This window comes from Polyergus mexicanus, unplaced genomic scaffold (assembly GCF_030449975.1).
Source record: "Polyergus mexicanus isolate NDT 795.1 unplaced genomic scaffold, iyPolMexi1.0 SCAF_1, whole genome shotgun sequence".
In the NCBI taxonomy this organism is placed as follows: Eukaryota; Metazoa; Arthropoda; class Insecta; order Hymenoptera; family Formicidae; genus Polyergus; species Polyergus mexicanus.
Genome location: NW_027223321.1, coordinates 11,062,876 through 11,088,093, shown reverse-complemented (window position 1 = coordinate 11,088,093; position 25,218 = coordinate 11,062,876). Strand labels below are relative to the sequence as shown.

Here is a 25,218-nt window from a genome sequence, read left to right as displayed (position 1 = left end):
AAGCAGTGGTATCAACGCAGAGTATCACCGCATATAATCGACGACTGTATGTTGTGACAGCGCGGCGTCATAGCAACTCGCCATAAACCCGGCATGAGAAAGTCCCAGCAGTAGTTGTAAATAAATGCACTCTCCACATCGTGTGTCGCGATGCCGAATTCTTGAATTCGGCTCGGAAAATGTCGTTGTTTAAGACGAAAGAGTGGTGGAGAACGCAGTGCGGAGTGGACGAGTCCTTCGACAGGCGCAGCCTTCTGGTCGCGCCGTTGTTCGGCGCCGATCGGAAGGACATCGTCGTCGTCGGCAGCCACAATGGATGCCTACGGATATACAGACCGTCATCGCAATGGATAGACGAGACGAAAATGCCGAGTGGCTACAAGTCCACGGATCTGATCATCGAGACGCAAATCGGCGATTGTATCGTCGACACGAAGGCGGGAAAATTCGTCTCGTAAGCGAGGACGCGATGTTTGCGAAGTGAAAGGATATTATCGGTGTCGTGACAAATCGCGCATTTTTAATTCCCAAATGCATAGCCTTTCGTAACAAAGATTTGCGAAAATCAGGGAAATAATTTCAAGAGATTAAAATCAATTAAGGCAAAGGAAAACTGTTCAAACTTTGTCGAAACATTATATCAAGTAAAAATCAAAACGGATAAATAGTAAAGAGATGTAACAATAAATTCAAAGGAGAGAAAGAGAGAAAGATAATTATTATTTAATATATATCATATATAGTTTAACACAAAAACTACGCGACTTAATCCTTTACGTATAACCGCGAATAAAATCAACATACATATCATCAATTATATATATGTAAATAGATAAAAATAGAAAGATGAAAAAATTTACTTATTTTTAATGTTTTCTATATATATAAAAATTTCAGATTATTATTTGAAGTTTTAAATCATTATTCCATATAAATAAGATAAAGTCCAAAATTTCTATACTTTGGTTTATGATTTATATCTATAAATATTTTTTGTTAATTATATTTATTGTGTCTATATTTAGATATAGCACATAATATTGATATCTTTATCTTTAGCTAATACACCTTGCAATTAAATTTCTTTGTTCAAATTCTATATTTTCATCGATATCGATCTGTTTCAGAGGCTCGCAAGATATCCGACTCGCGATATTGACATCAACAAAACTCATCATTTACAGCATTGTTTTGAACGAGGGCTCCGTCGAACATGGTAACGTAACATAATATCACATTAAAAGCTCTAAAGCAACCAATTAAAAAGCATCTTGACACATTCATTTTTTTACAATCTGCTAACTTTTTTAAATCTCTTTATGACTAATTTTAAAGATATTTTTATTCAATTTAATAAATGATAGGATGTACTTATATTAAACAAACCGTTCTTTTATCGATCTTAATTTGAATAAGAATTTGCAATAGGGCAATCTTTGAAAGAGATATGCAGGCACTAATAAGATCAAATTATCGTGAAGCCTTCAAGAAGGAACTGAAATTCTCACGATGTCTGATGTAACAATAAAAATAATTTATCGGTAAAAACCTATCGAAAGAAATTTAAAAAAAATTGTCAGTAAGAACTTGTCAAAATCTGCATAGATAAAATATATGTTTATGTAGATAAAATATAGACATACGTGAATCATTACACATCTTTCCACTTCATAATATGCTTTGCAATTATCCTAATATCTTTGTTTTTATTATTATTATTATCATTATTGCTATTATTGCTATTATTATCGCAATTATTATTAAATATTACATTGATTCCATTTATATTTTATATATTATCACTGTCTTTATTATTTTTACAAATCACGCATTATCTCGTTATTACATTATTATTATATCGTAATTATTATTATAAATTTTAGATTTAAGATAACTTGTTTGAGAAGAGCATATACGTAAGACTTTTTGCTGAATTTTGACGAATTCAGGACCTGAGGCAAATCTTCCGAGAGCCGGTCCTGGAAATGTAGATAAAATGTCCGCGAGCGCTGCGCCGCTAACGAGCCGCGCAAACGTTACGAGAGCATCACGAGAGCGCTAAATTATTCGCGCTCGCGAATAAATTCTTCGACAGCGAATGATATAGATGGGAACGTCTTGCTATGGCAATATCTCGCGATGCGTCGATGCCTATTACGACAGAACGATTTTCGTCCTACGATGTGTGATCGTCACACACGTAAAATCGATGTTATATCGGATTTTTTTTTCAACAACGTCTTACGAAGAATTGAAACAATCATTGAGGCTGCCATTGATGCTTTAAAATTTGTAGAATGATCGTGAAAAAAGAAAGCTTTTTTTACACCGATCGTAATATCGATCATCATGTTACGTAATATTAAAATTATATCATTAGTTTCATGGTAGCTTATTCAATATCCTGTAAAGATTATCTGCCCCAATAGATAAAAGATTAATCTTACATTTGCAAATTTTAAAACTGGTAATATCCCAAATGAGAGCGACAATTAATACAATGAAACTCATCTCATTTAAGTATCCGATTATTTCATCTTGCATCGATCGATCGATCTTTCTAATCCATATTCACATACCATATATGTAACCGTTCGATCCCTCATTGATTATAATGAGTATGATCTTCATATGCAGTTAATGATGTTGATGATCAGACGATCGTATTTAATGCTAAATGTGAAGTATAAAAACGATCTTTACGTGTTTATGCCGATCGTTTGGTCGCGCGATATCGCATATCAAAGAACGGAGAAACGCGTCGCGCAGTCTCGTTCATTACGATCCATGAATCGATTGAAAACTCTATTACACGTCTCTTTTTCTCTTTTTCTTATCTCTCACGGTTATTTACGTAATGAGAGAACTTTTTTAATCGTCTACAATCCGCTCGATTATTCCTTGCGCGATTTGAAGTAAAAATGTCTCTAAGAGATCAATTAAAAGATTCAAACATCTTAAAACGCCATGAGAAATGTTTAATAGTAATGATTTATGCAGTTCTACAAGCGATGCGGGAAATTATGTATTATATAATCGCAAGGGAATATAAATCGTGATATAGTATTGATCATTATGAGCTTAAACAAATCGTGTCTATAATATATAACACTATTGTATAGCAATATATTAAAAAATATATAATAATGCTACAGCCTGAAAATAATATATTTATACTACATCTAATAAAAAGATACCCAATCATATTTTATATTGTAATAATTTTGCATATTCTCTCCGCAAGCACCTTATGAGCCCGACATTTTCTTCATAAAATATCTCGTCTTTCACAATTTCCATCGCTCATATTAATTAAAATAAAATAAAATTATACATATAAATACACACGATTTTTTATTAAATTCAATTTCTTACTTAAGATGATAAAAAAAATTTACCAATGAAATAAAATAATAAAAGTATAAATGCACACGATTTTTTATTAAATTCAATTTTTTACTTAAGATGATAAAAAAAATTTACCAATGAAATAAAATAATAAAAGTATAAATGCACACGATTTTTTACTTAAGATGATAAAATATTTACCGATCCCAATGATCGGTTTGATTGTTCGCGCTCGCTGTTCGCTGCGATCCGGGATCGAGAGGCGCCTCGAGCTAATATCTCGTTAAATCCAGCCGATATTAGACGCAAGCAACAACAACGCACGATCGTTTCGTAATAACTCGCGAGCGCCGAGTTACGTCGTCCGTGGTGCGTGTATATATCTCTTGCGTGCGCGCGATTCCTCGTCGCCCTATAGACGGGACGTGAAGCGGAAAGCGAGAGAGCCCCGATTATCTTCCTCGTGATGAAAAAAAAAAAAAAAATCGTCCGCGCCGATTCCCGTTCCGTTCCGATTGCACGCTCGCGAGGAAAGCGCAAATTGCGCGCGAGTTGTATTCGCCTGCACGTAAATTGGCGGCTGTCTGTGATTGACTTCTTTCGCGAGATCGCGTTGAAAACAGCAACGCCTACTTCCTGCGACACCACGTAGGCGCCACCGAGACTTCTTATTGTACGATATCCTTCTCATTCTCGCGAAAAACAACGATCATTAAGCGATATATAATTTCTTGTCTATTTTGCTAAGAATAAAAGTTGACCGCCAAAAATATCTTTAATCTTTTTCTGATATTTTCTCTTCTTTCAATATAGAAATTTCAAAGAGAAAAAATCCACGATACTAATTTTAATACAATAAGAATATTTATATAAAAAAAAAAATAATAATAATATAAAAATAATTTTTATATAATACACTAATAAATTATATAAGAATAATATTCAGCAATAATTATTCCTTTTTATTTTTAAATTTCCTTTAATTTTCTTATTTTCTCTGTATCACGCTATTCGAATCAAGAAACCGTATTTATCCCGCTCTTACCATTTTTCTCGCTTGCTCATTATAACATTGACGTCATGATGTATGTAATACGCAAATCACCGATCACTCTCGTCTGGACGCTTAAACGCGGCCACGATGAATTGCGGCTTGACCTATATACGAACAGGAATCACGATTGTTCGCCGGTTCGAGCCGCTTGTCTAACGCTACCCGAGCTCGCACATCAATCTCGCGTATTTATTTCCTCGATTAACTGCAACGTATATAGATGTACATAATGTCGACCTGATTTAATGTCGAAATAAAAAGCGCAGCAAATTCTCGTCGTTGCGATTAAAGAAATCCGAGAGACGTTTCTTTTCGAATACATTAATAAACTATGTAATAAAAAATAAATAGATTCTTCCGACATTTCATCGTTTGACACAAGAGAAAGTCTAATAAAAAAATCTCTAATAAATATAATGAGATTGTTACAGTGTATTAGGACAAATAAAATTTCGACGATAAACAAATTTGTTATCAAAATCTCTACATTGATCGAATAAGTAGATGGAATAAAAGAAAATATCGGTTAAATCAATGTTTATCCTAACTTGTTAAAATCTTTATAAAATATGCGCCGTATGATATATTACAATTACATCATCAATCGGTCGAATCATTTTTGGAAAGTAAGACAAGATACGCTATCATTTCACTCTCGAACAATCGATACAGAATTTCGTCTCAATAAATAAAATGATATAAGAGAAACCGTTTCACATCGTCCATATGAGATTACAATCTAAGAAACAATCTGAAATTTCTGAAAAAAAAAAAGAAAAAAAAACCCGATAATTTATTCAATCACTATTTTTAGTATAATTATAATAAATCGCGAAAGAGTAGAATAAACGTATGAATTTATAGAAAAGAAAGAGAGAGAAAGGAAGATTTATAAATCTTTTTAAATCGCGTTTTACAATTAGAATTTTACATTTAAATTTCAATTTAAATTGTCCAGATATTATTTATTTATTTATTATTGTTACATCCCTCTTTTTTTCTTTTTATAGGAAATCGTTGCGATCTGGAAGCCGTTTACGAGCATTTACTGCCGCGATTTCCGGCGTCTTTGACGACGGGCCCGTTCGGTGGCGTGCGGGGCCGGGACTTCCTCTGCGTCCAGTGCCTGGACAGCACGCTTCTCTTCTATGAGCAGGAAATTCCCACCTTTAGCCTGGTTCTTGGGAATCGGCTGCTGCCGGAGCCGATTGTCTACATTTCGCGGAACGACGTCTTCGTGACGTCGAGCTCCTCGTGGAGCCTCGAATGCTACAGGCAGGTTGTTCCACCCGTGTACCCGTTTTTCCCAGTAACCTGTCAATGAACACCTGCCGGTATATATAGAGATAACGCGATGTGTCAGATTGCAGCCTCGTCTTTCGGGATTGTGTGAGTCGAGAGGACGAATGAAAAGATATATGGCACGAACATTACAGTCTCACAGCAGTGTGATGAGAAAAAAATTCCTGATTAGCCAAATATTTGAAGAGCGCTTAAAAGCTCGATATATGAAAAGAAATATATAATTACCATGTCCTTAAAAATAATTTCTAATTATTTGAAAAAATTATGATTTAACGCGTTTGTGTACATTATAACAATTAAATTAACGTAAATAATAATATCGCAAGAAATAGCTATATAATAATAATAAAATTGAAGAAAAAGAGAGAGATAAACAAAATATCTCTCTTCAAATATATACAAAGAAATTGGCAAATGTATTTTCTTATATTCTTGAAATCTCTGACGCGTGTGTGTGTGTGAATTATTTTTATCACGAGAATTTAATGTTACAAAAATTTAATGTTAATAAAATAAGATATATATATATATATATATATATGTATGTATGTGTTACTTCGCAGATATAAGAGTATGGCGGAATTCGGAAGCAAGGATCGCTCGGAAGAGCCGAAGAATCTGGAGCCGGACTGGAGTTACAATATCGGGGAAGCCGTTCTCGACATCGACACCGTTACCTTGAGTAGTTTCGAGGTCGGAATCCTCGTGCTCGGCGAAAAGAATCTCTACTGTTTAAAGGACAATTGCGTTTCTCTGAAATACGCGAAGAGGCTCGAATACAAGGCTCTCTGCTTTCAAGCCTATGTGATAGGTATATATAATTGTATTGTATTAATTTTGAAAATTTATCAAAAGAAAAAGAAATAGAGAAAGAAAAGACAAATCAATTCATCTCGTTATCGTTGCTTCGGTACTTAAATTTTTTTCTAGACACTCTTTTCTCTCTACTTTCTTGTAGGGAGAAAAAAGAGAGACGAAGCAAACAGGTTCAACAGAGAATCGTGCTTGTGCGGCTGATGCACGATGCGACACGTCTAATTACTTTTAACGGATAGAAAATAAGTGTGCTAATTGAGCGTGATGCTTACAGAACCGGATGGCAAGCTGATGGTGCTCGTAATCGCTGACACGAGCACCCTAATGATTTACGAGGGTACAACTCTTAAGTGGTCGGCTCAGCTGCCTCTTACTCCGGTCGCCGTAACTCGAGCGCATTTTCAGGTAAGCGATTGCATAATTCTGTAACTCTCGTACTATCACTCGATACGGCGTGATTTTGCGATATTATTTCGTAGAATCTGTCATAACTTGTCATCGAGAAAAAAGCTTGACGCTTTTCCTTTTTTTTTTTTTTTTAGAAATGACAAGTTGTATGTGTTACGTGAAAAATAATATCTGATATTACAGTTACTAATTAACGGTACATTGAATACATATCCCAAGCATTTTGTAAATTTTTTTCAATGTATAAAATTTAAAAGAAAAAAAATATAACCTAAATATGTAGATATAATATAAAATACACAATATATATTTTAAGTATACGACAATTTGTACTACGATTTTCGTATTATAATCAGCCACAATATGAAAAAGACATTCAGATAAGACATATCAACTTTTTTGCAACGCGTAGGGTCAACATATTTTTTTCAGAGAAAGAAAGCCACAGCCACGGAGTTAAGTTCACATCGATAACCCATCGTGCGAGTCTTATATATTTTATTTTACCACCTCGTCCCTGGTAAGAATAACGAAACAGAAATCTAACGATGACTGAAATGTTATATCTGACGAAGGCGGCTGCTAACAATCTTCGCCGAGATGAGAATAGACGGGGATAAAAAAAGATTATCGACCGACGAGAGGTTGTCTTATCCGGATAACGACGTCGTAAAGTATAGTAAGAGAGAAAAATGCATGGGAGAACTGCTCTTTAAAAAGAGAAAGAGAAAGGAAACCTCTCAATGGTGCTCGTATCTACGTTCGTCACGATAGTCCGCAATCAGAGCCGATGACATTTGACAAAGGAACGAGCGGGACCTTCGCCGTATCGGTGTTCCTCTTCCGTATCGCACTATCGACACCGCCAGTCGTCGTTTCTCCGGCAACGTTGTGACAGACTCGGATCTATCGCGTCCTTGCTATTAGAAACCGAAAGCTTCTTCAATATAGCGCGTATACCATGTTTTAAAGAAACGGGGGTATCCTTGATCCTCTAATTTTACGACGAAAAATCATATAAAAATTTTATCTTATCTATTCTAAGAAAAGGGTGTATATCGGCGGAATTTTTAATATAAAAATTTGAATTTCTCGCTAAAATTTTACAAGAGATATCGATCTATATTTTTAATACAAATTTAACGGGCGCTTCATTTGCGTCCGTATTGTCAATTTTTATTCGTCGAAATATATTGACAGTGTCTAATTATCTTATGAATTGTTCCTTTTGCTTATTCATTTTTAGAAATATTTGAAACCAAGAGACAGAAAAGAGAAAAATGAGTAAAGATAAGGGGGAGGAATGCGCGTGAAGATGACGATCGAGAGAAACGCTCAAGGCTCGAAGCATCGGCCAATGAAAGGCCGACCGGGAAAGAGAAAAAAGATCGTGAGAGGACGCAGGAAAGGACGAGGGGCTGGCAATTATCACCCTGGTTTTATCTTATCGTCCTGCCACGCAGAGCTAGCGCGCGCCCAGCAAGGTTGCCATTGTTGTCTTTCCGGAGGACACAGAGCGCGCGAATTGCTGGCTAATTAGCTTAATACCGAGAACTCCGCTTCGTTAATCAGCAAGCTGTCGTCGTGACAGCTAGAGTGCTGTTTCGCGTATATACGATCGACGCAGGCTTATAGAAAATGCCTAAAAATCAGCCGCGGAAAATAGCGACGAATTATTAATTTTATCTTATCTCACAAAAGTAAAAAGATTCGTCAATAGCCTTTCGGCTTATCGATATATGAAGAGAATTTGTTATAAATATTCTAATTGAAATCTCATAAATAATCTAGCTGATTTCTTTAAAATTAAAATAGATAGATCTTACAGTTAGTCTTGATCAAAATGCATAGCTGTAATTCAGAGATCACTGTAATTTTTAATTTTAAAGGTCAGACGATTTTTTTGAACGGACAAGTCTTTAATTTAGCTGTCGTTAGTTTCTTCCGCGATTCCGCAAGATAATGATATTCTACGCAGACTATTTCAGGTTTCTCGCAGTTTTTTCTTATCCACAGTTTTTCTTTGACTAATTTGAGGTTGATTTCTTCCTTCGCGGAGATGCGTGACTGCAATCCAAAGTTTGTTATCTCTCTTTTTAGCACTTAGACGGAGCGATCGTCGTTCTCTCCGAAGAGGGCCAGCTGGAGGCTTGCTACTTGGGCTCGGAGCCATCGTTATTTATCGCGCCCCCTCTTCATCGACGCGGTTACGATTACGTGGCCGCCGAAGATGAACTCATGGAGCTTCGTAAATTGACAAAGAAAAATAAGACTTCCGGTATGGATAAACGGTGAATCGATATACCTATGATACGTGTCATCATCAATGATGACGCATATAAGGAATAATAATCTATAATTAAATTTCCCCGAAGTCTTCGAATCATCGCGTTTCGTGTATAATTAAATTTTATATAATTAAACTTTTATTAAACGTTAATTATCTTATAATTGAAATTATAAGGCAATCAACTGACCAACATTACCATGGACGCCGAGCTGATAATATCCGTGACCGTGTCTCCGGATCTGGAACCCTGTTCGCGCGGAAACCGAGAAGACTCTAAGGACGAAACGGAGAGTCGTAATTTAATGTGCAGAATTACTATAGAATTATCCACGTACACGACATTACGCGACGTTCAGGTGTGCGTGGACGTTACGAAGCCGTTCATCGCCGAGAAAGATCGCCACGTTATTACCAATCTTTGTAAGCGTGTCACATAAAGTTATATATTTACGACGCGCCAAGTCTAAATAAAGAAAATAGACATTCCAGAACAAAGTTCAAAAAATCATCGTCATTGAAAACGTAAAATGAAAAAGAGAAATTGAGCAATGTATATAATGTAATATTTAAAAAATTATATATACAATAAATCCTGTATATATCTTTTATATTATATTTTTATTATATATTATATGTGCGTTTCTCTTCGCTTCTTCATTTATTTTTCATCGAAACGATAGAATTGCTGGAATGTCGATGCAACCGCTGCTAATTCTCGGCCAATTAACCGAATACGCGAATGCGAAGGTGACCGGCACATTCTGCGCACGATGATCTACGCGAGCGCGGATCTGCCGGCGTTGTCGTCAGACGTGAGAATCACGGCGAGCTACGAGACGGCGGATCGTGGGAGCCTGCGTGTACTTCAAAAGACGGTTCAGCTACCCCTGAAGATGATGCTGAGAGTCTGCCCGCCGGAGAACACGTCCACCTTCACGGCGACCGTCAAGTGCAGCGAGCCCCTCGTCGCTCTTAGCCAGCTGTTTCCCGGTAAATCCATCGGCACCATCCTTTGTAATGTTCTCTCCTTCCCCCTTCCCTGCCCGTGTCACGCGCCCAGGGCTGCAACCGTGATAAAACTATACTCTTCGAACATCTCCTCGAAGATTCTTCTTCTTGAGATATTGATTTTATTTGTATTTATCATATTTATATCGCGACGTAGTCGTACACGATTATAAAATTGTATATCTCTTTATCACAAAGGGCGAAATATTATGTACACGAATGCATAAGCCACGTAACATCGCAGTTTAATTTTTTTTATGCAATAAAAATGCGCGAGTAATTTAAAATTTATAAAGATAAAATCCCACGAATATCGTCGATCGAAAAGAGATCCATTGTTTACATAGGATGATTTTTATACATCGCGGTCTCTTGCGATACCTCCCTGTTGGTCCCACAATCGCCGTAAAAGAATTCTCTAAAAAGTCACAAATTTTTTTTATTCCCACTGCCTCGGTATTTCGCTTCCCCCCCCCCCCCCCCCCGCCTTCATCGTTCTTCGTCGGAAATTACGGGGCAGGAAATTATGGCTAGAGAATTAGGATGTCTCGTTTGCGAACGGCGATATTAAAGAATCCAGTCTCTCTCTCTTTCTCTCTGTTTATCTCTCTCTCTCTCTCTCTCTCCCTTTTTCTCTCTCGTTCCAAGACTTTAAATACGCGGACCCTCGGCCCACCTAATACGATAATCAGACGTCGCGCGGGGCCCCGGGAATCTTACCCGGACCTCTTTAATCACGGCGCATTTTCTTTCTTTTATCGGCCACTCGACTTTAACCCTCGCATACCTGGTAGATTCGTAATTTAAAGTCGGTAAAGTTCTCGTTAAGTGAATTCCTTCCCTCCTTTGCGACCGATCAAAAATATCAATCATAAAAATGTCAACGACGTTCCTTCTCCTGTTTCAATATGTCGAAAATATAAAATATAAAAACTGTTCTGGAATATCCATTTATAGATTTAATTGCAAACTTTTTCAATTATCTAGAATCTCAAATTTTTTTTTTTTTTTTTTTTCTTAAAAAAAGAATTTCAAGAAAGATTAATATCTGTCGCATCTTTTTAACATTCACTGTTAAATATCTTGAAATATAAAATAAAAATTGTTAAAAAGTGCAGTTTGCATAAAAGTGCATCTAAACAGTGAGATTTTCTGATCAAATAATTTTTCAAAAAAATTAGCTCGCGAAGAAAGCTCCTAATTTACAATAATTTTTCATAGAGCTTACAGGAGACGCGCAGAGACAAAATTGGAATACGCTCGGCTTGCAACACGTGCAAACTGGTAGCGTGGTGACAATCATTTCCGGTGCTACCAGCAATCGATATCGAGTGCAATCGAACGACGGGCTCTCGATGACCTTGGTGATTCAGCAATTGGTGAATAGACTCAAAGACAAGACCACCGGAAATTTTACGACCACCATCGCGCAAAATCACATACAGCTGGTTCAGTCTCAGATGGAAGCCCACTTTCGTACCCGCCAGGAGGCCGACAGAATCGCGGTAATTCATTTAAATGAGAATTGAATGCAAACTGCGTCTAATCTTGGTACGCATAATGATCGAATGGAATAGCGCTTGATTGAAGAAATGCATCCATATTTATTATGTCTTTCAGACGAGATTTTAAATATAATTTTAATTTTAATTTAATTCTTTTTGAATTTAATGCCCTATTCTTACCAATGCTAATTTTTATCCCTTTCTTACTGTATTACAATTAATTAATACTTCAATCTCTATTTCATTTTTCATCGTACAACAAATTTAAAGCGTTAATAAATTAAAAATTTTCACAAGGTTACATATATGTATTATATTGATATGTTAAATTTCGGAAAAACATTTTATTTTTTATTTCTATTTCTCTCGTTCTTTCTCTTTCTTCAAAGCTTACGCTTTTGCCGCTGCCGTAAGATTTAAGATCGGCTTCTCTCGCAATCACGACGACGACGATGACGACGTCGGTGGCGTCCGATTCATTAACATCGCCGTCGGATTAATTACCCCCGTTTCTCTCCTTCTCAGCGTGTTCCTTTTTTTGTTCGCAAGTACAGAACGAGATCGAGCTGCTATCGACCCAATTGAGAAACATCGAGAGGAGGATGCTGCGCGCCGTGAGGGAGCGAAACACCCGATCTCTGGCCGCGACCGGACTGCCGTTCCTCTTGGAATCGACCTATCGCGCGATCTTCGCGCTTCTCGACGATCTCGCGATCGCACGAGCGGTAATTGACCGAATTTCTTACCGTCTTCTTCTCCCTATACAGTCAACTCGTTATACGATCGATCTTTGCCCTTACCATCATTCGACCTAGATATGTCCAACGCTCGTAATTCCGATTTCGTTTTATCGTAAAATTGTGGAAGCAATAATTTGATTCTCATCCACAATATAATACGCATATTGCACGCGTGTAGCCAATAAAACCGTCTCATTTTTTATCACTTGTTCTAATATTTAACAACGGAAATTCTCTCTCTCTCTCTTTTTTTTTTTTTTTTTTTTTTTTAGATAAGATTTGATTTTTGTATTCAAAGCAATAATCGCGATATACATATATGAAAATCTTTTTTATTCTTGTGACCGATTAATTGCAAAATATTTTCATCTATAACTTTTACATAATCTTTGTCGGGAAAATGGGTGACGAATATTCTCTCGGGTGACGAATTAGGAATGTATCGGTATTGCTCGCAAGCCGTGCACGATAATTGGCCTGTATAGTTGCTCGAGCTCATATTCATTCGATGCTGGCAGCGACGGTGGGAGCGATGACCGTAATCTCGATCGTATAAAATACGCGAGAGAGCCGCATCGATGGCGATCGCGGCCGATACAGTACGCCACGTTTTATCGCCCACTGATCTGGAAGCGGAGATGGCGATCGCGCCAACGCGATTTCGCGAAATCGTATCAGCGCGCTTGAACTCGTTGCCACGTGATCGTTACTTCTCGATTCCTTTCCTCGCGCTCGAATGGCTTATTATTTGCGAGATTTATGGTACTCCCGGGAAAGGACGCGAGCTGTGTTTAGATAGATAATGAAGAGAGAGACAACGTGAAGAATATCGTTTCACCGTCATTGTGGACCTGAAAGCGCGAGAAATCGAGGCAAATTAAAATTAATCCATGTGTAATCGATGGATTTTTGCGACTTCGTAATAAGAAATTGGCTACTATTGTTGAATTTTTTTCTATCCTATCCGTACAATTGAATTCTTAGGAAGTACAATCAGAAATTAATGCGTGTATAATTGGACGGATGTGATCAAGAATCAAATTAAAATTAATAACTGGTATTTCGGAGAGAAAGTAGACGGAGCGCGAGAATAATCGCTACTTCCATCGAGAGAATATATCGAAGTGAATAAAAGTGAATCAGCGAGCAAGTTTCTAATTTTATTCTAAAATCGATCCTTTTCCCTTCGAGGAATTAAAATCGCTATAATTTCGGCGAAGACTTTATCTTGGAAACATTGCAAATTATAAAAGGCAAAAAAATTAATTGAAAAAGTTATAAAAAGAAAACATTGAAAATCTCCGGCTTCTTATCAAAATGATACCAGTATCGTTTTCTGAAAAAATTCTCAAATTTCGGCTCGTATCAGAGCGAGTAGCGTAGACAGATCGATGTGCAGTCCGTCAGTGTTCGTTTGACGTAACGCGAGACGCCGATAATTGGGCTGTTGCAGGAACGAGAACGCACCGGCCACAGTTTGCGGTGTGCCGTGAGGTTACTGCTCCTGCTGTTGCGGCTCAATGTAAACGATGATAAGTACACGATGCTCGAAGCCGCAATCGGATTCGAGCCGCAGCTGCGCAACGAACTTGTAAGTACTATCGGTCAATATCTTTCCGCTTTAAGCGGGGAAAAAAATTCACACTCGACGCATACGTCTAAAATGTAATTTTAATTAAAAAGATATATTATTTAAACAATTTTCTATATATACACGTTTAATTTATTTCTATTAATTCTGAGATGTCAAATTCCTAAATATGTATATTAATTTCTCATAATATATGATATACATATATAAATTTCACACCAAAATTAATAATAAATAAAAGATTACAAATTTATAATAAAATCGCATATTTTATACATAATTAGAAATACAAACACAGAGATATTTCTACAGTTATAAGAATTAATTATTATTGGCCAATGTTCGTCATCATCGTAGCGAGATCTCGTTATCGTTGTCACGCATTTGATTGACCGTGTCACTGCCATTCCCCTCTACTATTTCTTTTCTGATAAGCATACGATCGATCGGTTCCACAGGACTGGGAAGAGATCGTCGATGCTAGTCTGAGCGCCTTCCTACGATCTATGTCTAAAAAATCCATCGGCCACTTGGACGCAAAGCCCGCGACGCTAAGCAAGATGACGTCCGCCAAAGAATTCGCAAAATTAAAGAAGCGTCTGATTCACGCGGTCGAACGTCTCGACAACTATCAAGAAACTACCAATATTGCTGAAAACAAACAATTGGAAGCTGGCGCTTCTTCTTAGACATCTTCGTGTTAATTTATTATTTTAAATGCTTCAAATAAAAAAAAAAAAAAAAAATCATGATGACATAAGCCATTATTCCTGAATTAAATCTTTTTTTTTTTTTTTTTTTTTCAAAGAATAAATAAAATTCCAATTCATAAAATTACTTGTCTTCTTTAAAAAAAAAAAAAAAAAAAAAGATATTTTAATGCGTTTTAATGGCATCTTTTTATTTTAATAAAAAGGATAAAATGAAATTTTAAATACACAAAAAAAACTCAAATTCAAATTCTATTAAATCGGTTCTCAAAAAAATCCATCGACACATGATTGATCGCTTCATCATCCTTCACAAAAATCTCGGGAGTTATCCGCGCATATGTATGAGACGTATCTCGACTTGTGTGATTGCGCGTAATACATATCGATACGTCGCTACGCAGGTGCGACGCACGCGTATTATATTATGTACGAACACGATCAAGTCGAACGCGGTTACGTAAAAGTGCATCTACACGCGCCGGCGCTGCGGCACGATAATTTCATTGCATATGCTTGCGGCATATTATCGAAATAGGCAAAGTTGAACGGCGTAACGTATAATTTGAGTGATTCACTGTGACTGGCGTCATGATTCCGCTTTTTCGAGGCTAATTAATGGGAAGAATGTACGAGACGGGGGGAGGGTATATATATATGTGTGTTTAATCCGGCGGGACCAATAACAGTCGCGCGCTTTGCTCGCGATAATTTTCTTACGAGAACGTTCGCGCGCTATATAATATATGCAAAATACCTGCCTCGCGTAGAATGCGAAGGATCGTAAGAATTTTTCAGATCCCAGACTCTGCAAGCACGATATCCAACCGCGACAATGAAGAGATACGCAACATATATCGAACGACTGTATACAGCGGTTGTTACCAAACACACTTCTGTTGATTCTCTTCCGCTGTACCAAGGATCGTAATAAAATCATCTCGTAACTAAACCAACGAGTTTTGCCCAGAATATGTTTCTGCGCAGTAGATCTATACCACTTAAAAGCGTTGGATTAAAAGCTAGAAGTATTTATCTACTAGAATAGATTTTGTATTTATTATTGATTTTTTTCAACGGTGATTTATACTTTTTTCCCGATCGTTTGATACTTTGTATATTTCGTATCGCGCTCTGCGGCAGACACGCGTGTCGAGCCGATACGCACAACCTGAAAGATACTTCTGCTGATGCGTGCGCGGCTTCCCACGAGCGTGAAGAAACAAATAGTCACACACGCGGCCCGAGTAACCATCGTCCAAGTGCTCGGCAAATATTTAGACGGCAGCACTTTTCCGTTGCCGGCCACTGATGTAACAGATTGAAATATTTGCGTGCGCAAGGCTTTGCGGTTCGGATAAACGTCCCGCGGTAACATTTGCGGATAACCGCGAACGATCGACGCGTAAACAATGCAGCCTACAATGTTGCAATCATGTAAGCTTTTACGAGCGTGCTGTTTAATTATATTGGCATAAAATCAATATGGATCGTGAGCGAGAGATTCTCTAGAACCCTTTACATCAGTTTCAATGAAATTGGAATAATTTTGATCTCTCTTATTCGCTGCTACTTTTCGCGATACCTAATATTTAATTATATTTATAATTGATATTAAATATCGTTGATAATACTTTAAATTAAAGTTTTGAGAAATTTAAATTTAAATTTAAATACATCGTTTATCGCTTAAGCTCACTCAGAGTTAAAAGATGCTGTGTCAATTTTTTTTTTTAATCGTAAGAACAAATTTAAATTGTTCAAAGTATTCTGTCGTAGAAATAAAAGTGTCTAAGACATTTTATAAATCTCTTGACTGTGCACGTTTCTCAAGAGGAGTACGATTTATAGTAATCTTCAACACAGATATCATCTCTGAGACTTCCTCGGAAAATCCGAAGAGAACGATCGCCTGTCGACTTATAGCCAATTATCTCGCGTAGCAACGCGAAGAGATGCATAGATGCAGAAAGATGCCGCTCAATAGAATATTCCCGTGTCGGACGAAACGATCGATCGATCGATCGCTCGAGGTGCGTTAGAGACCGAAGAAGAAAAAAGAGGAACGGGCAAATCGATAACCGTGCGGAATAAATCGGCGACACCTCCGGAAGTGCATCGGAAAATTACGGACCGTACTATTACATCGCTTCTTCGCCGGAGGAAATGTGAAGGAGAAAAAAAAAACGTTAAAAGCTATCTCGTATTTCGCCACCGCCATCAATATCGCCGTCGCTGTCACCGTCATTGGGAAAAGGGGGAGAGTTCACCGAGGAGGTCAGGGTCCGATGCATTGTATCGCCGTTTCCAGTTTTCCGAACGACGACATAAACAACGAATTGCATATGTTACATTCCTTCTTATTACCTGCCTACCGGAGGACGCTGGATCTAATAGCGTTTTCGAATGAAGCAAATTTGATCACTCTGACAACGAGAGCGATTAATGACGTCATAAACTTCGTCTTGAGTTACTTGAGATATTTGGATTATTAGATAAATAGCGTCGGCGTGTACTTTATATTATTTATATGTTAGTCATGTATTATTTATATTAATTAAATTCAAAACTCTTTTTCGGTCGAACAATATTTATAACAAATTGAAATTAATCGCTCTCAGAGCGATCAAACTTGTTTCACTCGAAAACGCTATATTTTCGCAAGTATGCCAAAGATTATGCTATCAATCGAGAGATGCAAGATCGATAGATCCTGCGCATCTATGATGTTTTCTTCAGAAACGCTTTGAAGAAATATGTGAAAGATTTTTTTCATCAATTTGAAATCAATTTTTCTATAACAAAAAGTGTACCGTCTTTTTTTCAATATTAAATTACGGGCAACTCTGTTATAAATAAAACTGAAAATTAATTTTTGTTGAAGTAAAGTTTTGTCGAAATTAACAAAAAAAAAAAAAAAAAAAAAAAATTTTTTTGTGACAGTTTGTAAAACTTCTTACATTGCTACATGAATCTCTTCGCTAAAAAAAAAAAAAAAGACAGAAATAAAGAAAGAAAGAAAGAAAGAAAGAAAGGTTCAAATAAATTATTCGACAGAAAATCTGAGAAATCTAAGACTCTCATTGTCAGTAGCATCCAAAAAACTTTGACTTCAACTGATAGCCACCCGGTAGACAGTTGACTTTAAGATAAGATTTATATGAGAATAGTTATTGAAAACAGAATTCACAACGCTGCACGTGTTTGCATTATCCCACGAATGCACAAAGCTAATAGAAAGTTAGTCGCTCGCAACTTTTATTGCCATTTGCTGAAAAAGTCATTTGACTTCCCGCTGGCTTTGTGTAAATGCATCGCCTGCAAACTTCGATAGACGCGATAAAAGAAAAGGTTCCGGATGAGTTAGAAAGACGATGAAAGAGATACACGAGAATCCGAGGAACATACCTGGGAAAAAGTGCTGAAGAGGCTTTTACGTGTTTGTTTCACTTGATGCCACACACGAGAGAGCGAACTGTCTTGGGACAAAGACCGTTACACTCGGGATGAATGACAAAGATAAGAAAGAGTAGCGCTGACTAATCATAACAGTTTGTCTTTATGAAAAAGTGATATAATCATGAATTAGGATATAAAACAGATTTGTTGATCGGAAACTTAAAAAACAATATTTTCAAAAGATAAATCCGAAAAACAATGCGTCCAGGCTTCTAGAGCGGAAATGACAAGCGTGAAAACGTTTCGATTCTAGATTTTCTGTTTGACTACTGAAAAATGACAATAGAATAGAAAAAAAAAAAAAACAAGAACGATCGTGCGGATTTCATCTTTGACAGAAATCTAAGACTACTCAATAACATATGAACAATTTTAAAGAAAAAAGATAGACAAATAGTTACGGAAAGAACGCAGGTAAAAAGATTTTTTTTTTTTTTCGAAAAATACTAAAAAATGAATCTTAAAGAAAGCACATAATAAAAAAATTGTAATAAAAAATAATAATACATTTAAACTGACTGAATGTGTAAATAATAATCAACAATTTATCTCATAAAAATATAATTTAGAAAAATAAGTTTTTTTGTCTTACTACACATTAAAGAATCTAAATGAAAAGAGCTTATCAAACTTTAATTCGATTTATCTGCATTTTAAAAAATTTGTATGTAAGTAATAAATAAAAATGCTATTATATATATTTATCAATTGACACATGTTGATTGTAACTAATGCAAAGAAATATAAAATAAATCCCAACAATGATGTTATATTTAAATGACAAAAAAATAAATAAATGTGATAATATATAATAAGCTCTTCTTCGAAACACATTTCACGTGTATGTCGCGTCGATTGCCCTTAAATTACAAAAATTTAATAATTCTGCAAAAAGTATGATCAGCGAGAGATGCAATATTTCTGATAATTTTCTGGTTCAACAAAAAAACGTGCAGTTTAATCGAAACTTTTAAATTTTCATCTTGCAAAAAACATCCTTACTCTCTCAATGTATGGGATAAATGACGCAATTTAAGGGGGCTTCATGAATAAACGATTTTTGCCAGCGTAAAAAGACGAATCTCGAGGGCGAGCCTCTTCGCCTATCGGGGAGGGCGAAGGGGGTGGCATTAAATTCCGAACAAGAACAAGCGATCCTTCGCCTTCCTCCGGTTCGCATCCCGCTGGAATTACGTGGAAACTTGACTGCGGGCTCTGCGCCATCGACCTTCCCGGAAGAACCTGGAGAGAGACCCGACAGACAGGACGGGCTTCCTGCGCGGTATGAGAACGCGGTGGCCCAAGAGAAGATCGCGCGATTACGGATAGGATTCTTTTATGCCCCGCGTTGCGTCTGCAATATGCGCCGCCGCCGCCACCGCCGCCGGATCCAGATGGATGACTCTTTAAAATGCGCGCGCGCGCGCGCGCTCGTGTTCGCTGGCAGAAAAACTGGTTCCGAATGAAGATGCATATTGTATGGGGCGCACACAAGGCGGAATCGCGAATACGCGCGACCGTCTATCGGAAAGTTAATACATCGGGCGCAAAAACACTGTTGCACCGAGGTACTTAAAGGCCGCAGGCTCGAATCGACTTTCAGAGTCCGTGCATATAGCTAAGGTGTTATTAAAAAAATTTCCATTCGCGTAAAGGTTTGCGTCGTAAAAAGCGTCAATTATCCTTATACCTTTTAAGTTCAGAAAATGAATCGTATATTCTAGAGTGTAGGATCTGGAAGATTCGCCTTATCTTTTTTTGTGCTCATTCATCTGTAGAATATCCCGTCAACTATTTAAAATGCTAAAGCATCCGATATCTTTATCTCTTAAAATATGCGTTTACTAATTCCTAGATAATGAGTCTTTCTCCGAAATCCTTAACATGCCGACGTTCTCAGGTCAATTTTGGATATCTCTCTGGTAAAATCATTCAGTATCTTTAAATTTTCAACCCCGACACTATTGTATCTAAATGACAATCCATCACTGATAAAAAAAAGAAAGTGTTTCCAGATAACGACCAAGAAAATGCAGCTTAAACCATGTGACAAATATCTTCTTATCAAATACTAAATAACTACCCTTGTCCTTTGAAACTATTCAAATTATTTCTGCAATGTTCTTTCCGTATTGCCGCAATTTAAAAAAGATGTCTCTAACGGCACCCTATATATTTTTATGATTAATTTATTTATTAATTTCTTGTGGATATATACTATTTCGTGACCAAATAACTAAATTTTTCAAAAATTAATAAACAGTCACGCTATGTAAAAATTTGTCTTATATACAAATTTGCAATCTAAGAAAATACACATACATACATACCTATAATCAAATTGTATGTACGTATACGACCGCGCAATAAAATTGCGGTCAAATATAATTGAATTAATTACATGTGAAACCTCGTGCGACAGGAATTCTTCGTCTCGTTCTAAATCGATAGCTACTCGAAATCTACCGCAGAATACGCCATTATACCGGAAACGAATTCAAGATTGTACTAGTACAAGCCGCAGCGTTCTTTCCTCTCCATAATCGAAATTGTATCACTCGATAAATGGCTATTACGCAAACGTCCGAGAGGTCGCGCGATAAAATGAGAAACGCGGAGAAAGACAACGTTGCCCAGCAACTTTAAATCAGTGATTTCAAATTCGGAGCATCTTTTATTGTGCGATTGCAATAGATATTTATAAAAAGCTATATTTATTCCTTTATATAAGATACATAAATTTCCATTTTCATGATTCGATATTATTAATAGCCAAGAAAAAAAAAAAAAAAAAAAAATTGAAAGAAATTTACAAAAATTTGATAATTGTGCCTATAATTTTTTTTTTTTTTTTCGTATGTTCTTATCTTACTTATGTAACTATGTCTCTTATAATTTTCAATTATATATAATTAGAATAAATTAAAGTAAATTTATTTTTCTATTCTATGTATTTACATTTATATTGCTAAAAAATGTCAATGAGATGTAGAAAAAAATCCAAAAATGTTAAAACCTCTTTGATTTCGAATTTTAATTTAAAATTCAAAACTTTGACATTTAATTTCATAAATGTGATCACTCATCGTTCGCGTGTGCATATCTTTTACAAGATTATCTTCAGTTACTGTATAGTGCATTTATAAACGTGTATCTCTTTCTTAGAAACTCGACGACATATATATACCCAAGGGCACAAATTATACCGCAGCAGCGGATGATTTACGAGCGGCTGAAAATTAAGATGCTACTTTAATCAAATATCATTCCGCGTGAATAATCGTGTCGATTGTTCGGGCAAACGCAGAGCGGCGAAACATAAGAGACCCTCAGCGGCGCACGTCAGTTACCACTGCAATAAAATTTCGACGGAAGGATGCGCCCTCCCCTGTCCCTCCTTGCCCACCCGCCATTCTCCTGCTGGCATTTATGATTTAATACCGGACCACCTTGCTGAAGCCGCAACCCTTGGGACCACCAATAGCGATGTTTGAGGATTTAAGCTACCATGAGAGAGAGAGAGAGAGAGAGAGAGAAAGAGAGATCGGTAATCAGCGGATAACGAGGTAGAAAAAGAGGACGGGGAGTGACCGAAAATCGCCGAGACTTCTCTCTCCCAGGACTCCCTCGTCCTTCGATAATTGATAGCTTCCGTCCAATTACCGCGCTCCTTCACTCCTACTCTAAACATATGCCTATCGACAGGCCGATACTTACAGATAGATCTGAATCGAGATCGCCTCGATTCTTCTTCGATAACTATCTCTTTACCTGTCAAACGGATCTGCAAAAGATGTTTCAAGACTGATATCTTTGTCCAAATTTCTTTTCAGCAGTCTGTTTGGCGATAAATGGATTTTTCATGATGGTAAAAGTTTTCGCGCAGCTCTTCCCCTTTTTTCCTATTTTCCTTATTATAGAAATCTTCCTTAAAATAAAAAAAAATAAAAAAATAATAATAATAAACTGAAGTTCTTTGTAAGATATCTGTATTTTTTATTAAAATAAAATTAATCAAATAATAATCAAAAAATAGATTATAAATCATCAACAGGTATCAATAAGATATATTCTAACATTAGATGATTATGTCTGCAATTGATTCTTTATTCAGATATTTAATGTAAATATTATTTATAGACATGGCTAAATATTATAATATATTTAATATATTAAAAATATAAAAAAAGAATTGAAAATTTCAATGTAAAAAATTCTCTCTTGGTCCGTACGTAATATACAGGTATCTTCTTGCACAGCTTTATTAGCGTATCGCGCAGCAAATACCGAATTGTTAAATATTATAGATTATAACCATCGATCTAGCGTCATGTTTTTGCAATTTTTAAAGTGGCGACAGACGAGGCGGCGTAATCAATGAAAAGCATAATGTAAAATATCGACGAGCATTTTTCTTTTTTCTCCGCGCGTAGATAATATTCGATTAGAAGTCGCAATTGGTGGCGGAGCCGCGTTGCTGCCGTCAATCGCGCGCCGACCGCAAAATTAATTCTGAAAGGTTCGTCTACTTAATCGCTCAAATTTGCTGAATCATTCAGCGAGGAAAAAAACCTGATCGTGTTGCGCTTTTTGCCTGCCAATTGGATGTAAAAAGTCAAACGATGAATAGAAACGACTAACATGAGAACGCGCGCTCGCGTCAAGTCATCTATTCATCGCGGAAAGTCTAGCAAAGATCGGTTTTCTGAGATTAGCAGTTGTTCTCTTTTTTCTTTTTCTTCTGCAGTCTCGATGCGATCATTACAAGTTAGTCAGATAGCTATCTGCAGATACTGCGCATTTCAATATATTTCCAGATAATATTATAAAATTTAATTGTCTTTTTGCTTTGTTAAATTCTCTCGGCTTATTTTTATTGTTAAAAAGAAATATATATATATATATATTTTTTTTTTGTTAAGTATTCTTATCTCTTATTTGCTTATTATCGCCAATAAGCAATCTTAAATGAATCATTATGAGTGCAAAAAAAAGTAAACCCATTTACATTTAAGTCGATGATCGCGCATCTGTGAAATTTATCGCGAGAGAATTGCGTCTCAACAAGTCGGCGACTTGGCGAGGAAATCCGCGTTTATTGACCGACCGTTCTCAAGGAAAAGATCATTTTCGCCTTAATGACCTGTAAATCTGGCTCGTAAATGCCGCGGCTCGTTCAATTAGCTCAAGCCGAAACAAGACGACGAAAATTGTCAAGACGAGGGTAGGCGAGATGGAGACGTGGAGGTGGACGAGATGAGCTAGTGACTCACTTCCGCGACCCTCGCAAAATTTACAATTCGCCGCGAAGACGTTCCGTGCGCGACGAACAAAGGCGACGTGACTTTTATGGTCGCCCTCGTCGATCGAAGAAAAATGCTATTATACACGCCGTGCGGAATTAAACGCGCACGTGGAATTACGCGCTCGATCGCCGCGCGATAATGAGCACTGGCGACTAACGTCGCCACCATTGCGTTAAATTAACTGGCCTGCCTTTTGGCTTAATGTAACCAATTAAATCGAAAATAGACGTTGCCTAGCGCGATGCATTATGTGTTTTCGCACTACGACGCACCAAACGGCGGACCGCACGCTGCGCACCAAGAGAGTCGGGAAAACAAATCTCGATGGCGATAACTTATTCGAGGAAGTCGATCGTAGTCGAGAGAACACATACGATAGAACGTCTGTTAATCGCTGAAAAAAATTAGCGAGCGATTTCGCGAATCTCGTGAAAATCGCTCGCAGACAGATGAGCAGTGGTTATCCAACCGCGCTCCTAATTTTTTCCCTAATTTTTGAAACCTCTCCTCTACCCTCCCCCCCCCCCTCTACTCCTGCCCCGGAGACTTGAGAGAAAACAGAATCGCAATTGCCGTTATTATCTTTGTCGGAGCGATTGCCTAAATTACCGCAATCACGATTGTAATAGCGGATAAATCCCATCTACCCAAGCTAATTATGTATGTAATTCCCTTCTTTCTATAAATCTAGAACATCTATCTATTTTCGTAAACATGGGAGTTTCGTAAACACAAGAACAGAAATTGAATCGGTTGTTACGAAAGACGCGATACGATTAATTTGCAGCAATTTACGCCCCAGCAAATGATTATTAGTTTCTACCAACTTAACATTCTTCATTCAATTACTTACTACTTACTTCATTGACTTTAATTAAATCGAACTTTACGAGCTATATACGAATATATTCTGTGTGTAAAGAAAATTGATTACGGATGATGAAAGCGCGCGCAACAATGAATTATTAGCGTCGATTAATTACATAGCAAGTTTTCTCGACGAAGATCAAGAGATAACGAAAACTTTTATCCGATAAAGAAGATTGGAGCTAAAGAACGGGTCGCGCGCGAGACTCTCGATGCGAGTCATCGTTAATGACGAGCGCCATGTATGAGACATCGAGCGATCGAACGGCGATAACATCTATTACATGTAATCGGCGAGACAAGGTTTTCAAAGAAACACCAATGGCAACAAAACGCTATTACGCTTCGCGTCGCGTATCTGCGCAACGTTATCCGCGCGTTGCCGTTTATTTGCTCTCGCTCAAACAAATTAGCGTTTACAGTCGCAAGACCGGCGCGCTTTTCTCGCGCGGCGCACGTGCTTCTTCTCTATCGAAAAATTACAGCGCGATATTTCTCTCCTTTTCTTTTCTTTTTCCCCCCTCAGAAAATAAAGTCGCGTGATAAAATCATACGAATCACCGTTTCATTTTTAATAGATAAAGACTTATTGTGGAATGAATGCTCCTCTGTGACGCGAGCTGGAATCATTTCCATTGTTTCAAAGATATATGTATAACATAATTGATAATTTCCAGTACTTGAATCAGTTAATCATGACTTTTCTTTGTTTAGGCAAGGCAATGATTATATATGTAAATGTTTATATGATACTTAATAACTCATTTGTTGAAAAGTTTGTTTTCTCAAAAAGATTTCACGATTTCGCGGA

At 37.0% G+C, this 25,218-nt stretch overlaps 2 protein-coding genes across 2 annotated transcripts in view; one reads left to right on the top strand and one right to left on the bottom strand.

Moving 5' to 3' along the window:
* The window catches only part of LOC138934670 (dynactin subunit 5-like), a 77,134-nt gene that overhangs the window by 7,295 nt on the left and 44,621 nt on the right, over window positions 1–25,218 (bottom strand). The gene's annotated exons all lie outside the window — the stretch shown is intronic.
* Window positions 83–14,816, top strand: LOC138934642 (protein PTHB1-like). The gene is made up of 12 exons (XM_070298612.1): window positions 83–454; window positions 1,128–1,216; window positions 5,413–5,677; window positions 6,271–6,518; window positions 6,798–6,928; window positions 9,032–9,209; window positions 9,396–9,641; window positions 9,969–10,211; window positions 11,451–11,734; window positions 12,289–12,459; window positions 13,928–14,065; window positions 14,524–14,816. The coding sequence occupies exons 1-12, from the start codon at window positions 180–182 to the stop codon at window positions 14,752–14,754; spliced, it is 2,499 nt and encodes an 832-aa protein (XP_070154713.1). The 5' UTR covers window positions 83–179; the 3' UTR covers window positions 14,755–14,816.

What these genes read in the sequence shown, in the direction of transcription:
- LOC138934642 (XM_070298612.1), top strand. Translation starts at nt 180, where the DNA reads ATGTCGTTGTTTAAGACGAAAGAGTGGTGGAGAACGCAGTGCGGAGTG. An exon ending in CTTTCAAGCCTATGTGATAG is followed by an intron (nt 6,519 to 6,797) that starts GTATATATAATT and finishes TGATGCTTACAG; the next exon opens with AACCGGATGGCAAGCTGATG. An exon ending in CGCAGCTGCGCAACGAACTT is followed by an intron (nt 14,066 to 14,523) that starts GTAAGTACTATC and finishes TCGGTTCCACAG; the next exon opens with GACTGGGAAGAGATCGTCGA.